At 37.5% G+C, this 16,908-nt stretch overlaps 1 protein-coding gene across 1 annotated transcript; it reads left to right on the forward strand.

Annotated features, from left to right (window-relative positions):
• Nucleotides 1–2,386: 2,386 nt before the first annotated feature.
• LOC110778537 (vacuole membrane protein KMS1) lies at nucleotides 2,387–16,576 on the forward strand. Its single transcript, XM_056839994.1, has 8 exons — nucleotides 2,387–2,794; nucleotides 4,791–5,002; nucleotides 5,301–5,379; nucleotides 6,051–6,350; nucleotides 9,031–9,188; nucleotides 15,232–15,348; nucleotides 15,454–15,633; nucleotides 15,996–16,576. Exons 1-8 carry the CDS (start codon nucleotides 2,713–2,715, stop codon nucleotides 16,164–16,166), a joined length of 1,299 nt encoding a protein of 432 aa, XP_056695972.1. The 5' UTR covers nucleotides 2,387–2,712; the 3' UTR covers nucleotides 16,167–16,576.
• Nucleotides 16,577–16,908: the final 332 nt, after the last annotated feature.

Raw genomic sequence — 16,908 nt, forward strand, 5'->3', positions numbered from 1 at the left:
ATCATTTTTTAAGTGGGCCGGCCTAGTCATTTCCACAATAAAATCAGCAAATGCCTGCCCCTTTATTGCCTTCCGAGGTTTATATGAAATGTAGAATGCATTGAGTTCGATTGCCCAATTGAGCATTCTTCCGGACGCTTCCAGATTGGTGAATGGTCGTTTCAGAGGTTGATCTGTGTATACTATCAGTCGATGAGCCAAGAAGTAAGGGCGGAGCTTCTTGCCGACCAAGAACAAGGCCAAGCCAAAATTTTCAACAGTTGGGTACCTTAGCTCGGCATTCTGTAGCATGTGGCTGATGAAGTAGACAGGTAACTGTACTCCATCTCTTTCTGTGAGTAAGACGGCACTTAGAGCGTGATCTGAGATGGAAAGATATAGGCATAAAACCTCTCCTTGGAGAGGGCTAACTAGGCGCGGCAGAGTGTGCAGAGATGCTCCTTCAGACGAAGGAAAACAGCTTCTGCCCGTGGCGTCTGTCCGCACTATGAGCCATGGGCATCTCTTTGAGTCTTCGCTCTTTTTTCTGAGGTTTCAACTGTTCGCTCTTTTTCGGAGAAGCTCCCCAAGCTGCCGACTCTTTTTACCCTGAGATTGGCCACTTTAATTTCCAAGACCAAAAGGTCATCATCATATGGTGCTGCCGTCTTGCGGTAATCGTCTTTGGAAATTTCCACAGGGGGCAACTCCATTTTCTTGGTGCAGAGATGAGACGAACTGTATTGCAGTCCTTCTCTAGACGGTGCTCCTGCCGCAATCCCTCCTGATATTACCGCTATGAACCCTTCATCTGAATAACTGTTGCTGTTGTCAGAAATGGGGGAGGCACACGACTCCTCGCCGGTTTTCTTGCTGGCTTTAATTGCATCTGTCACACATAGGTACTGATGTAGGTATCCTTTAGCCGCGTAGCCATCCGGTATATCTTCCTCAGCATCCGACAACTTTGGGTGTCATGCCCATCCTCCTTGTGAAAGGCACAGAATGGGGTGTTCTGCTTCGATGCAGGCGACCTTTTGGGGGACCACTGTTCTATTCCCAGATTCCGTCCCTCAGCTAGGAGAATATTTTCAAGAGCCGTGTTGTAGACAAACAGATTTCCCGTTGGCGGCTTCTTTCGTTTCCTTCTCACTTCATTGTCTCGGCCAGTTTCTTTTCGAGTGAGGTTTGCTTGCGGCCTTCTAGAGGTCATGGTGGGCCTACTTGTGAAGTGACTATCTTGAGGCCTGTAAGCTGGCCTTCATGGTGTTAGGCTTGTCCGCCGTCCTGGACGTTCTTCTCTTACATGGTGACTTTCCTCCTTCAGAGGTCGTCTTTCCAGGGGTGGGCCACGTCCATCTGCAACCGATTCCGTCGTCCTGCCGCTTCCTTGCACTGGGTTGGTTTCGCTGAAGGACTTGGTGATTTCTTCCCGGAGGACGTGCTGAAGTCTTTCTTGCCATTCATCCGTGATGTTCTGATGGAGACCATGCAACAGGTGCCGCAGGGATCTCGCGGAGGCTGGACGGCTTGCTGAGGCGTCACAATGCTTGTCATCCTTGCCTCTAACAGGGGCTGCCCTTTGTTGATAGCAGACCGTGCTCCTTCTGCGCTTTCTTCAGATTGCTGTTCGGCCATGATACTATATCTCCCCACAGACGGCGCCAAATGTTGTGGGATCTTTTTCGGTGATGACGTGTCACGCGTTCCTCGGAGGTATCAAGTATGCGCTGGCATGATCCTCTGGCAACCTGCAAAACAAGAATATTCCCGTAGAAATATTCCCTCCGATGCTTAAGTAAGTATAAGCTAGAGAGAGAAGTAATTTGTAGAGAGAAGACAGAGCAAAGATAGTTTAAGGTAGGTGGGAATGAATTGAATGCCCCCCTTTACCTTGGGATCTGAACTATTTATAGGGCTAGGGTTCCTTGGGAATTGATCCCATAACCCTAGCTGTAAGATGTGATGCCTGCTGGGGATTTGGAACACGTGTCCAGGAGAATAGAACCTGATGGACCCTTTTGGACTTGGGCATGGCCACGAATCAAGTGGGCTTTGATAAAGAGGACGTCCTTTTATTGCTTAATTGATGGGGCTTGGGCCATCATTCAACCCTTAGACCCACGTGCCACCTGTAGGTGGGCTGTACTCATCATTTAGCCCTTGGGCCTTTATTGTGGGAACATCCAAGCCAACATCAGTAACAAATAATTATTCGATTATTTAGATGGTAAAAAATAATTTTTTCTTTCTATGATTTTTACAAATAGAAAATTAGTTAATGATCAAATAATACGAAGTATATTGGTATGAGTGTTGGTCCGAGTGATGCGAGTAAAAATAGATGAAAAAAACAAAAAGGGAATATTATTTTTTACAAATTTTTCGTCCAAAAAAAGCCCATGAAAGTACTGGATGCTGTTCTCCATGTAACTTGCGTTAGTGTCTAGCAAACACAACTAGAAACCGGTAGCTCACTAGCTCCCTCACTCTTTACGCAAACTCGTGTCGTTGAAGAGAGAGAAAAAGACATTATAAAACAGACCCCAACAAAACAAATCTTCATATAAATTCATTCTCGACTACATACATACAGATCTGCTCATTTTTGTTTTTCGCATCAATAACCAATTCGTTCCCCAAAAGCATCATCTGCGTTTGTTCGGAAAAGGTGATATGCTAATTAATTTTTATTGGGTTTGATTTTTTCAAAAAAAGGGCGCATTTTGCAAGATGGGCTCCAGGAAAAAATCAAGCAATTCGTCTAATTCTTCTGCTGCTTCATCGTCTAGGGACTCTAATTCTTCGATCTCAGGTTACCCTTCTATTTTCCAGTAATTTGTTATGATTATTGTTATTATTGATTGGTTGTTACTATGATTAATAGAATTTGGGGTTTGTTCTTTTGTCCTTTTGTTAGATTGTTTATAGTTGTGAAGTTATTTGTTAGTTTGACTCTGATTTCAATCTGGGTTTGGATGATTTCTTTTGTTTTTGTTTGAAATTTGTGTTAAATTTGGCAGAAAAGATTAGGTATTTGAGTATTCATTCCACAATAAGGTTGACTCCATCGATATTGGAGGTGGAATGTGTACAATTACCGGTTTATATGCCTTTCGTTTTACAAGGAAGTGTATGTTAATATCTGATATTGATCAATCTCACACAAATAAATAATAAAACGGTTGACGCAATTTATTACTGGTGTGTATGTTGTTATGAAATTTGGAATTGCAAAGGGGGTATGGACTTTATAGAAGGCTGAAGGTTAGGTGGTGGGTTGGACAATCATTTTGTTATAAAGCGGATAAAGTTTTTGGCTTTTGCAATGTGTGGATTGTGGAGAATGGGGTTCTTCTGTATCACCATAATGACGATCTTGGAATCGGCATTATAAACTAAGGCAGCTCTGAGTGCTCCACATTGTTTATCATGCTCATTTTTCATGTATTATATGACAATTTTGGATGAGAACCAGATCTAGGATGATGGTAAGGCTGTTTTCGGAATCTTTGTAGTGAAACGGGGTCATTACTTTTTGGCTGTGTTAGTTCGATACTTAGGTTGACAGAGGGTGTCGGATCCGACACTTCGACACGACATGACACCCAAATATATAGTGGCCTTGTATGAAATTTATTACATCTAGAGTGTCGGATCCTCCGATCCCTTGTCGGACACGACACCCCAATAAGAGTCTGAGCAACATAGCTTTTTGGTACTTAGTCGTAGAATCATACACTCCATTCCAATTATAAATTGTCCGCATAATGACTTGAATGCTTTTTAAAGAAAATTATTGCTTCATAAGTTCATAGTTGTCCACTTGTCCACCGATGTATGTTCTGGATTAGTACATGTAAAGCAATGATGAGTTGTTAGAAAACTTATGCGATGTCAATTTATGGTTGGGCTTTAAAGATCAATGTTCTAGGAGTGATCAGCTAGTTAGAAAATGAATTGAAAACCTTCACAGCTGAAATTTTTGTGTAAGGCTATGTTCTATTCACTTGGAAGCCTCTATACGTATGTGAAGGGGATCGATACGATTTAGAAAATCATTTGGATGCCTTCACAGCTGCAATCTTTGTGTAAGGCTATGTTATATTCACTTGGAAGCCTCTATACTTATCTGAAAGGAACTAATACGAATATTAATTGGATTTACTATACCTTATCTGAACTTAATTTTGGGTGTAAAGTTAATATGTTTGCCCTTATGAAATTATTAATTTTGTAGACCTAATCTGAACTTATCTCAACTTGCTAGACCTGAAACATTGTTTAAAGTGAAAAGAACAATGCATATCTTTATAATTTGTCCTTTGTAACATAAATCCCGCTCAACTTGATTTTGCTCTTTTCTATTTTTTCACATAAATGACAAGTGATATGTTTGATGGTCAAAGAACTTTGAATATACTTGTAAATGGTTCCTTCATGTGGAATTACTGAATACCAGAAACTGTTGTTAAAAATTAGGAGTTGACTTTGTGGCTCATCTTGGAAGTTTATGTATGTTGCCTGGATCAAACCATAGAATGTTTTCTTACCTGCTTGTTCATGGTAACTAATCTGGGGGCTAGTGAACGTATCAATCTGATGGTTTGTTTGTGGTTGAGTACTTGAGTGTCACCACTCAAAACTTCATTAACTATATTTCTTATTTAACCATTAATGATTAGGTCAGCAGCAAGTTGGCTGTCTTTGTAATCTTTGGGGCAAGCTTGCCATTTTCAGGGAATGGCATATACTTTTTTGTTCTCAAAAGTATATTGGAGTTCTTTCTGACACTAATATGCTACATGCAGGACTACGTGAGAAGCATCAACATGAACTCGAGACTTTGACTTTGACTACACATCCGTGCAGAACATTGAAGTTTTTTGCTTTTGCTGTTTTTGATTATGTGAAGCAATCAATTTCATATCTCTTAGAAAAAGGTGGTTGGCTTTTAGTCTGGAGTACCTTGGTAATGTTATGTGGAATTCTCTTGGCAACTATTGAAGGTTCTCATGAAAAGGTACTATATTCTTGACTTTCATCATACTGTATAATTGATTATTCTTGGTAGACTGCATATTAGTAAACAATCATAAATTTGAGTCAAAAGAGACACACCGTTATCAGTGCTCAAAATTTGTAGAAGCTGGGTTATCTATGTTTTCATGATTATAAGGTTGTTAAGGTCGATATAGATCATTGTATATTTAATTGATTACTTATATATGGAGTTTTTCATTCTAGAGAAACAAAAAGTTTTGTATCCACTCAAATCACCAGTAATCGGGGTTTATTTTGGTGTTGCTTTTCTCTTGCAGCATGTCCAGGAGGCTCTGCGGTACCTTCAGTTTGTATTATGGTGGACAGCCCTTGGTGTTGCATCTTCGATTGGCCTTGGTATGTGCATACATTGATGGGGAAGATTATTTGTTTTGTTTGTTGTAGCATTACATGGTAACAGCTAATTAAATGGGTAATTCTTTGTTGTAGAATTACATGGTAGCAGCTAGTTAAATGCGGAACTGTCACAAAGTGACATGACAAGCATACTGATTTTGCTTTCTTCTTTTTGTTTTGTACTGTTTACATCGTCTTTTTTTTTTGATAGCATGATTGTTTATTTACTCCCTCTGTATTTATTTAAGGGATACACTTGCCTTTTCCGGCCGTATTTATTTAAGAGATACACTTGCCATTTTTAGTAACTTATCAACCCCACCATCTAATTAAATAATATATCTACACCCCACCCCCACCCCCCACTCCCTAAAATGACATGGTCCCCACTTGTTTTTCTTATTAAAATATCTACTCAATCCCACTTGTTTTATTACTTTATTTCATTCAATTCTTTTTCTTAATACGCGTGCCCGACCAAGTGTATCTCTTAAATAAATACGGAGGGAGTACATAAAGAGTGTTTGCAATTTCTGCCGGAAATCTTTTCTCCTAAACTTTGAGCATGAATTTAGGTATTTGAATTTGGAACTTGAATGTTTCAGTAATGCACATTATTTTCAGCTAAGTTAATTAAAAACATCCCTTATCACTCCTTGTTGCTTTGTTAGGATCTGGACTGCACACTTTTGTCCTCTATTTGGGCCCACATATTGCTCTCTTTACCATAAAAGCAATGCAATGCGGCCGAGTTGATTTGAAAAGTGCTCCATATGATACAATACAGTTGAAACAAGGTCCATCATGGCTTGATAAGGACTGCTCTGAATTCGGACCTCCATTATTTCAGTCTGTTCATGGTTCAAGAGTGCCTCTTAGCAGTATCTTGCCTCAAGTCCAGTTGGAAGCTATTTTATGGGGTGTTGGAACTGCATTGGGTGAACTTCCACCATATTTCATTTCAAGGGCAGGTATGATCTTCGTATCACATGTTAGTATGCATTTTCGCCTATAAATGTTTATTACTCCCCATATCCCTATTCAAAGTTCTCATTTCTCCTTGGCACTTAGGAGAGACGTTTTTGTGGGGTTTTGTTGATTAAAGGCTATGTTACTCCGACACTCCGGTGGAAGGTGTGTGTCGGTGTCGACACGACCCGACCCGCGACACGACACTCGACACGTGTCCGGGGAGGTGTCGACACCGGTGTCGGAAAAGGGTCCGAATTGCAGTGTCGAAATCGGGAGGAGAAAAGAAAAGAACTAAAAAAATAAAAATAAAATGCATTCGAGATGAAGATATACGTAGTAGATGATAAAATTAGTCTTACCCGGACCAAAAAACAATGGATCTTGAAGAATTCGAAACCCTAGATCTAACAATTGATGGTCGGGGAAGGCGAGAGAAGAAAAAATATGTTGGGGCTTTTGCTGTAGAAGGAAAAACAAGCATAATGAACTCTTCAATTTTCGTTTTCATTGATTATTTTCTTGAGAATCAGCCATAGTCATGGCTGAAGAGGTTTCTCTTTCCCGTCGGTTGTTTTGTGGTTGTTGGTCAAATGGTAAAACTGCTGGTCATTGACTCATTGCACAATTTTTTTTTTAACCTTTAAAAAAAATAAAATAAACAAGGGTAAGTGTGGCCCGTGTGGGAGCCTGGGAGGTGTGCCAGGTGGGAAACAAACCCACGTGCTATCTGTCATACGGAATACTTTTTTAAGGGAATCTTTCCATTACTGTAGTTTGCAGACAACCATTAGTCAACTTTTTCATTTTTTTTAATTTCTTTGTAATTTGTAGTAACACTTTTAAAGAACTATTCTTTGTACCTTTCCCTCAAAAAAACATAACTATTCTTTGTACCTCACTATCTTCATATTTTTTTTATTTGACAACTAATTTTGTTATTTTATAAAAAGTGTCGCTTTTTTATCCGACACTTTGTATAGGAGCCGTGTCTAAAAATTAAGTCAAGACACTCCTTTGACCGTGTCGGAGTGTCTGCAATTATTTGAATCGGAGTGTCGGATACTCCGACACCCGTGTCGGACACGACACCGACACCCGTATCTGAGTAACATAGATTAAAGGTGAATAAGAAACAGATAGTTGGTATAGATCATTGTTTTTTTTTATTTGGGAAGGGAAAGTGGGGTTTTCTTGATTAGAAGTGTCTAAAAAGAAATCTGTGGGCAGTGTGATGTTTTATACTATGTGGACCCAACTGAAATGAGAAATTTAAACAGGGACAAACATTTAAGGAGAAACAGGAACTTTAAAAATAGAGATGGAGGGAGTATGTTTTTCTTTTAACAGTTAGCAAGAATTAGTTATGTATGTGAATAATGGTGTCCAAACTATAAGTTTGAAATGATTCTTTTAATGCTGACTGCTGAGCTATTGTCTTGAGTTCTTGACTTGCTTACAGCTTCATTTTTCTTGTGTTTGGTTTACTATTAAAAACTTTCATGTCTTCCTCGTGTCTTTTGAAGGATGTGTTTGCTACCGACTTCTTGGTGTAGCGTGTAAAGTTTGGTGATCTCCAATGTTGTTAAAATCCCGATCGGCTATGTAGAATGTTCTAAAAGACACCACCTGATTTGATTTCATGTTGTTATCCAATTAAGCAGTTTCTCGTTAGATTTCTGTGACACAGGAAGAATTTGTGATGCTTGTAATTGACTTATCTAACTAGGCCAATATTTGGAACTTCAAAAGCCGCCTTTGATGGTTTGCAAATCAAGTGGTTTTTGAAACTGAATTAAAATCCTTTTTCATGTTAGCATCACATTCAAGATTTTTACTTTTGATATGTTCTATGCAATTTTCAATGCATCTTTCCCCGAGCCCCCCAAATTATCCTCTGGTTACCTAAGAGATTTCTCATGACTAAGATGTCCTCTTCGTTTTTCGCATCTTCTTTGATAAAATGGATGGAATTGGGTACTACGTTGAAAGATTTTCTATATCGTGTACTCGTGTTAGCTGTAGTTATTGCACATTGCTCCACTCAAGTATGACCCTTTCCGAGTTACCTCTGGTTATGTTGCTTTCCCCCCAGCTATTGTTGCCTTGCTTAACACAGTGAAATACAGACAATGACTGGTTTTCAGGATCACATTGGATTCTTATTTTGGTTTTCATCTTTTCGTATGACGCTGCTACTGATTTTAGGATTTCTTTACACTAAATCTAATGACATGTTTATGTAATCGGGGTGGAATGAAAGAACATTATGTGGATATCTTGCTTTTGCAGTTTTTGGTTTATATTTTGACCGTGTTTTGAGGCTTATGTTTCAGTTAAATTGTTGTTGCATTGGATTTTTCTTCGTATAATTACTGAAAGGCTTTTTCTTGTGATGTTCTGGTTGGGATCTTTGCCAGTAGCAATGATGTTCATTATTACTCTTCTCCTTTTTTAATTCTTCCCATTACATCTAATTTATCTACTTTTATTCTATCCTTCCTTGTTCTGTCATCGCTCTCCTATTGTACACTGGTTCTTTCTGAACATGTTTTTGTTAAATTCTGGATGAACTTTGTACCAGTTCTTTCTTGTTGGATTCCTACTTGCTCTTGGCTACACATGCTCAATATGTACAAGTATGTCGGTAATTGTCTTAGACTTACCCAAATCTTCACGCAGCAAGCTTATCTGGAAGCAAGTTGGACCCAATGGAGGAATTGGATGCGTCTTCCCCTGAAGAATCTGGATTCATTGGCAGGCACTTAAAGCAATTGAAATATTGGCTCTTGTCACATTCTCAGTACCTGAATGGCTGGACAATTTTGCTGCTTGCTTCGGTCAGTATGCTTACTGCTCCTTATCTTTTAACAATGTTAATGTTTGGCATCTATTGCTCCTAAGGCGGCTTGGTCTGAGGGACAAGACTCTCTAATTCCTTGAAAATGTCCAGTGCCTACCCCATATCGGGGTGTGTTCTTTTCCTGGATTCTGACCATAAGTTCTACTAATGTAGCCTTTTTCTTTATTTCTCTGTTCTATTTGAGGTTTTCTTTCAGCCTAACACTGTCCAGCTTATCTGAAATTTAAGCATTTGCTGCAAGTTCATAGAATAACATAAAATCCAATTGAAAAGATTTCTTAGTTCTGATTTTTTCTTAGTTTTATTTTTATTTTTTTTGTTTTAAAGATGAAAGATTACATATTTATGATATGTAGTAAATCACAACAATACAGTGGGATTAGGCGTCCTTTTTCCTAATAGAATCACTCCCTTTGTCCCTAAATATTCTTCAAATTATCAATGTTGACATGTCCCCGAAATAAATTCCAGACATCTATTTCAAGTAAAAGTTCTTTTTTCCATTATATCAACTGTCTTTTGTCTCCATTCCAAGTTCCAACAGTACAATTAGCTGCTTTATTCCAAACAGTTTAATTGTTGATGTTCCACCCTTCTGCTATCTTAGGAAGACAGAGAGACAAATCTCGTTTGGATGGAGTAGTATCACCAATGCATAGAAACAATCTACAGCCTGTCTGTATTTCTTTTAAAATATATTTAGGTCGAATAAAACCCGACTCCAAAAGGTCAATATCTAATGGAGCCACTTTAGTGAGCTGCAGAGAATTTCCCCGTGTCCATTCACACATGTCTTGATTCTTGAAAGGATTATATCAGCCAGAGCTCTGCATCGACGATAACTTCTTAAGGGAAAGTGGAGCTCCAAGATACTACCACGAATTAACTTAGCTTAGACGCCGTTAATAGCAGAAATTAAAGAAGAAGAAGAAGATGACTTTGATTAATGAACTTTAAATTACAGAAAATGTAAATGATATTCAAGCTCTCTCTCTCTCTCTCTCTCTCTCTCTCTCTCTCTAATATGTTCTATATATAGAGCTTTTCCTCTAACAAACTACATATAGTGTTCTTCAAGCTACTAACAAGTTAAATATTACCTAAATGTCCCCCCCCCCCCCTCCCCTTAGATATTGATGTTCCCCCCCTTCAGGAATCCGTAAGATTTGAAGGATGATAGCCTTATCAACACTGCTCACACGACTTAAATAGACATCATTATTTTCAAATTTCCATCAAGGCGAAAAGCTTTAGAAAATAGGTTTAAGGCATCAAAACTTCAAAGAAACCAAAGTAATGTCTGCTTTCATAAGGCGAGTAGCTAGGGAATAACTAAACTTGCATGTTAATTTAGGGCCAAATGTACTAAAGCTAAACAATTTGATCAAACATACCAAAGAAAAAGCCAAACTAGAAGTACTGTATAAGTAACTCACCTACTGTCGCAAGTTTTATGACGAAACTTTTTTTGTCTCAATCACCTTACATATAAATATCAAGGGGTAGGGTTCTTTTTTTATATAATGGAAAAAAGTCTTGTTTATGTGAAAAATGAAGCAGTTACGAGTGCTTATGCCGTTTGGGGCGATAACCCTTTATGTAGGAAGTATAAATTCTTGAATAATTTAACAAAGAATCCTAATTTGTTAGGAAATAAACTCCTTATTAGACTAAAACCCTTTACAATAGTAAAGTACTTATTTTCTCCCGGACAGAAAATCCAATCCTTAAGGAACTAGTAAAACCGTGCAAGACTTCTATTAAATAATTTAAAGATATGACTTATCCTAAAAGAATTAAGAATAAGCCTAGCAGCTTCCTCATATCAACTTAACCGTGTAACCATTAAAACCAGTCCAAAATATCTATTGGGGTAACTCAAAAATGATGCGGTCTCTGTTTTGCAAGTTAATACCCAAACTTTAGAACTTATTGTTGTGGTCTAACCACAACACATGGATATGGCATGAAGTCTTCAGTTATGTGGATTGATTATTATCTATTCTGTGTAGTTGGATACCTGGGCATGAGGTAAACTATTTAAAAAGATATGAGACACAAATGCACAAGTAAGTCAAATACACATAATGAAGATTATTCTTCGGCTTTGCAAAAAACTTCAGTGAAAATCTTTGTATAATAAGATGACCTGCTAGCTCCATAGCAGTAAATGGTCTTTTTTTTTATTTGTCATTCTCTGGAAAAACTCTTTCTCTTAGTCTAAACTCTAAAGAGCACATGGAAGTTGGGATGAGCTTGCTTCAGAGCGGCTTATATGTTTTAGAGGACTTGGTTTAGAATTTCCTATACACACGTTGAGTGGTGAAAGAGCACACCAAACTAAGTGAAGTGAGTCATACCCAAAATTATAAATAAATATACTTTTGCTCAGAATTACAGATAAACAATCTGAAGTAAATCTAAAATCATTTAAATGTTAAATTGTCATATTAGGTCATCATAACGCCATTACAGACAAAAGTTATAGTTGTCGACTATTAATTTTTGAAGGGCACAATACCCTGATTCATAAGTCTTGTTTGTACGTTGAGTGTCTCAAGGAGCCTAAGAGGCTATTGCCCGTTTACCCCTCTGGATCTCAACTTCTATTTGTATTATACTCATCTACGCCATAAAATATCCGGGTTTTTGTTCGTCACTTAAAAAATGTGCTATTACATTCTTTCATCCTTAAACCATGTTTCGTTCTTGAAACTTCACAACAGAAATTCTTTAGATCATTTTTATGACAATTATATCACGTAACGACAACCAACAAAATATTAAAATAGATATAACTTTTTTGAACATATCCCAAATGGTTAATCACCCACTCAACCAATCATCACAATTGTCCAGATCATAAACTCGAATTCTCAATAATCCCAAACAGATACAACTCATACAGAACTTAAATTCCCGAACTTTATTTTTAAAAGGCAACCTATGGTTCTATATTCGAACTTCCAAACCTTAAATCTGATTGGTAATTGAATAAAGAAGATATTTCTAACCAGTATTACAAGTCTGCACTCTTTACTTAATTAGCACCATTTGCTGACTCACAAATCTCCAATATCTGCTTTTAACAAATAATTCCCAATCCAATTCTTAGCTATCATGACTCTTCAAACTCAAATTCTGATTACTCAACAATCCCATAGAAATTCTCAATATGTCCCCAAAGTATACATTTGTAACCTCCAGGCCAATAGTGGTGGGATTTTCTGTCGTGAACCCATCATAAAAGGGGGCTGTTATTGATGGAAAATCCCGTCGTTAACCCGTCGTAAAAAGCATTTGCGACGGTTGTTCCCATCTTTATGTAGTTGTTAGCCCCGTTGCAAAAGACTTTTCCGGTGGGAATTTTGACCCGTAATTATTGGGTTGTTATTAATGATACAAATTCTTGTAGTGTCTGTTGGTTTTTTTTTGGGGGTTTGAGGAATCCTTGAAGTCATTTTCCTTGTAGCACCATAAATTAAAATCCATCTAAATACAAATGAGTGAGAGACAAAAGATTCACAATTCCGTTGCTGCCACTTAGAAAAAATATTACTCCGTCCTTTTTTTTTTGTTTTTTTTATTTTTTTATTTTGAACCTATTTGTAAGTAAAAAAGTCAAAATAGGAAGAACAAAAAGAGAATGAGAGAGTAATAAAAAATTAAAAAATTACTGAGTATTTATCTAAAACAAAAGTGTCTCGCTTGCACAGTGTGTACTCCCTTTCTTTTGTGTCTTTAGAGCAACTCTAGTGGTTAAAAATAGTCCCAAAAAAGGACCTGCTAAAACATGTGAGCAGCTAGTTAACCGTTGGTACATCAATGACATAAGCAACTATTAAAATCTTCTACTTTCTCCGTTCCTTACATATTGCACAATGGTTGACTTTTACTCATCCCATACCTTACTTTGACCTTAATATCTCAAATAATGCAGAAGTAAAACATAAACAAAATTGATATTTAGAAAAAATATATATCGATATGAACTTATCCACGTGAATACACTTTTTTACGTATGAATCACAAAAAACATGTCAAAGTCGTAGTGTGAATAGTGTAAAAATCAAGATGGTGCGACATTTAAGGAACGAAGAAAGTAGCTATGTTTAGCAGGTAGCTGAAAAGAAATAAATTGTTTAAATATAATAGGGAGCTACAAGGTATTATAGCCAACCAATGTGAAAATTTGTAGCTTAAATCAATTGTAGCTAGAAATTTGATGTGGCAAACGTAGTTACACCACCTTGTGGCTCACCATTGGAGTTGCTCTTACCTCGACTCCTCAGAGCTTTTCCTTTGTTTTTTAGTACTAGGTGGAATAAATAAAAATCTGAACATGCGAGGTAAAATTTTACTATGCTAGAAGCTTAGTTTAAAAAGCGCGGTGATGTAGCCGTGATTGGCTCAAGCACCTAACAAAAGTGCTTGCCGTATGTGCCTTTTCCCAGGCTCAAGCCGTAGTGCCCTATGCGACTTATTGTATAAGGCTCCAATTGCTGACATTTAATTTTTTAAAAAAGGAAAAGCTAAAACCACGCGACCAGTGGCTCCTCAACAGTCGGATTCTACTATAATGACAAGAGGAGAGAGAAAACCCCAATTTTTTCTCCTTTTTTCATGTAAACCCCTACTCTTTTTAAAGTAGTTGTTTTATGTAAGGCGTGGCCCACTTCTTTTGAATTTAATTAAAGAGTCAGGGACTTAGTCACTGAATTTCCCCCAGTCCCCCACCCCCCAACTTTTCTGTCTTTTATTTCCTCGTTAAGTAGGCTTTTAATTTTACTGTAATTACTCAGTACTATTTTCCCCTTTGTGACATCAAATAATACTATTTTGAGTTTTCTAATAGAAATAAATACCACAAAAAAAATTGAAACATTATGTGCCTGCCTACAGTAGGCACGCGCCTTCGCCTTGCACCTTTTAAAACAAAGGCAAGAAGTATTGATACTTAGAAAGCCATGTGTTGGATGGTGTGTTTTGCTACAGGTAGGTGTGTTTTGCTATAAGTCCTAGGGATGGGCATATTTTTCTTGTGGAACCAGATCCGGCCCAGATCCTGGTTCTGGGGGCTCTTGGGTCTGAAATGGGTATTCAGTTGTTATTGATTTCAATCTTTTTTTTCCCTAAAACTTTTCTAGGCTACTAATTCGACCACGTTTACCATTACATCAGGTATGCAAAATATCATAACGTAATACTTCCGTTACAATCCAATGTCACAAATATTCCAAAATACAATTTAAATTATTAAAAAATTACTTATTATTTAGATAATTGAATGGGTCCACGGGTCAGATTGGACCAAGTTTGGGTCTAATAATATTTGACTCCGACCCATAAAATGTTTTCAAAGATCTGGACCCAGATCCGCCCTGGTTCCAATGGGCCTCAAAACTTGGACCCGGTCCTGTAAAAAATAGGCGGGTCCCTGAACCCATGCCCATCCCTGTCTGTAACAGTCGGCTCAAAGGTCTTATGAATGATAAAATTACCTATGTTCAGGCTTCAGAAGATAGCTGATCTCGTTGCGTCAATAAGAATTTGACATATAAATATTTACATGTAAAAAGAAGCCTGTATTAATGAGTAAGCATGTGATGGATAAAAGGAAAGTAAGTAGTAACTATTGGGGAGAGGTAGTGCATCATTTTGAAACAGCTTGAAGTAGAGACTATAGAGGTGGCCGTTGGTTATGCTACAGGTAATATGGGTACTTGACAACAGCAGCCTGAAATCTCTGAATCCTGAAATATAACAATTATAAGGCCTCATTTGCGGTGATGGAAGGATTATCATTATCAAATACTTGTTTGCAATATGACTTATGTATTGATCCGTAATTAGAAAGTCACATAGCCCTTTCTTTAGAAATTACCTGAATACTCGAGGAATGATTACTTTTGGGGAAGAGAGGAGATCCATTTGTGCGTGTTAGTGTCTTTCATGTTCTATAAATCTATTCAGCATAGTTTGGTTTTATGTAATCTGACGTTAACCTATGTGTATTTTAGGTGCCAAATCCTCTGTTTGATCTGGCTGGTATAATGTGTGGACAATTTGGGATACCTTTCTGGCAATTTTTCCTTGCTACGTTATTTGGAAAGGCCGTTATAAAGACGCATATTCAGGTTGGTCGATGTTCGCCTGACTCAAGCTGTTCCAAGCTTGAGGCATTCATGTATCCATTTGTATTTTATATTGATCTTGTCCTTACATATTTCTCTATGCTGCAGACAATATTTATAATCTCAGTATGCAACAATCAGCTACTAGACTGGGTGGAGAATGAATTAATTTGGGTGCTTAGCCATATACCTGGAGTCGCCTCTGTGCTGCCTACATTAATTGCCAAACTGCATGCTGCTAAAGACAAGTATCTTGTTACCGCTCCACCAGTGGCTTCTAAAGTCCAGGTAGACCGTATCTTCCTTTTGATATGCTTAATGTTTCCTTGCATGATTGATGAGTCCTAGAGGTGGAAAACGGGTTGTTCTAATCATAATTGGTTGGTGTGTCATTGGGTTTGGTTGGGTGAAATTTGGCGTCTTTTGTCAATTTGTTTAATCAATAAATTTTATTCACATTAATTTCAGGTTAGGTCCTTCACATTGGGTGTATTTTCCGTTTGCTAATCAGATAATCTATGTATTTTACATCCTTAATTTTGGGATTGGGTCGGGTTCAATATGGGTGGGGTCAAATTCGGTTACCTTGTTTTGGATACAGTTAATTTTGGGGTCAGTTTAGTAAAGTAAGTTTGACATTATTGTTGCAGGTAAAGAAGTGGGGGCTTTCTTTTGCTTCAATCTGGAATACTGTTGTCTGGCTTGTCCTCCTGAACTTTTTTTTCAAGATAGTGAATGCAACTGCTCAGAGTTTTTTGAAGAAAGAGCAAGAAAAGGAACTAACCTCGTTCACAAAGCAGTCACCCGCACCAAAACAGTGAAAGAGAAACAAAACTAGTAGAAACGAAACTTGATTAAAGCGTTTTGGTTCGTGTTCCTCCTGTTTGTTTCTCATAACAAAATCAAGTAATGGTAGGTGGTCAAAGATTTGAGCATCGACTTCTCACAGTTAGGTTTCTACCTCATATTTATCCTCCTGCAAGAGTCACCGCCCTTAGATGCATTGTATAGATAGAAATAGGATTGATGGTGGCGAGGAGAAGCAACAGCTTAATATTCCTGATAGTGTTTGTTTTGTTGAAGTTTGACTCAATCTGATATTTGTAACTTGACTCTGGGTATTGGAAATGGGATATATCATTATTCTTTCGGAATGCAAGAGACAAAGATGTTCCTTGCATGTTTCTTCTTTTTCTATCTTATTATTGGATTTCAGTCACTAATACTATTATTGGAAAGTTTACCTAAGATAAAATTATTTGTCTTCCATAAATTAGATTTGTCAAGTAAATGAGGCGGCTAGTTACCTTCATGCTATTGAATACTTTAGTGTTATTCACATTATCTGTTATACAATGTACTTAGCATAAGCTAAGCTTCTGTTTTGATTTAAGCTTTTATACAAATGATCAATGTTGCAAGGTGTTAGGAATACTAGATGAGAAACATGGAGAAGAGGATAAAGGATTTATCATATGGAGTTGTACTCCATTTAACCATTTTTGTTATTGTCATAATAATCGTATAGTTCTTATGTCAATAAAATAATAATCATATGGTCGT

Source organism: Spinacia oleracea, chromosome 3, assembly GCF_020520425.1.
Source record: "Spinacia oleracea cultivar Varoflay chromosome 3, BTI_SOV_V1, whole genome shotgun sequence".
NCBI classification, from domain to species: Eukaryota; Viridiplantae; Streptophyta; class Magnoliopsida; order Caryophyllales; family Amaranthaceae; genus Spinacia; species Spinacia oleracea.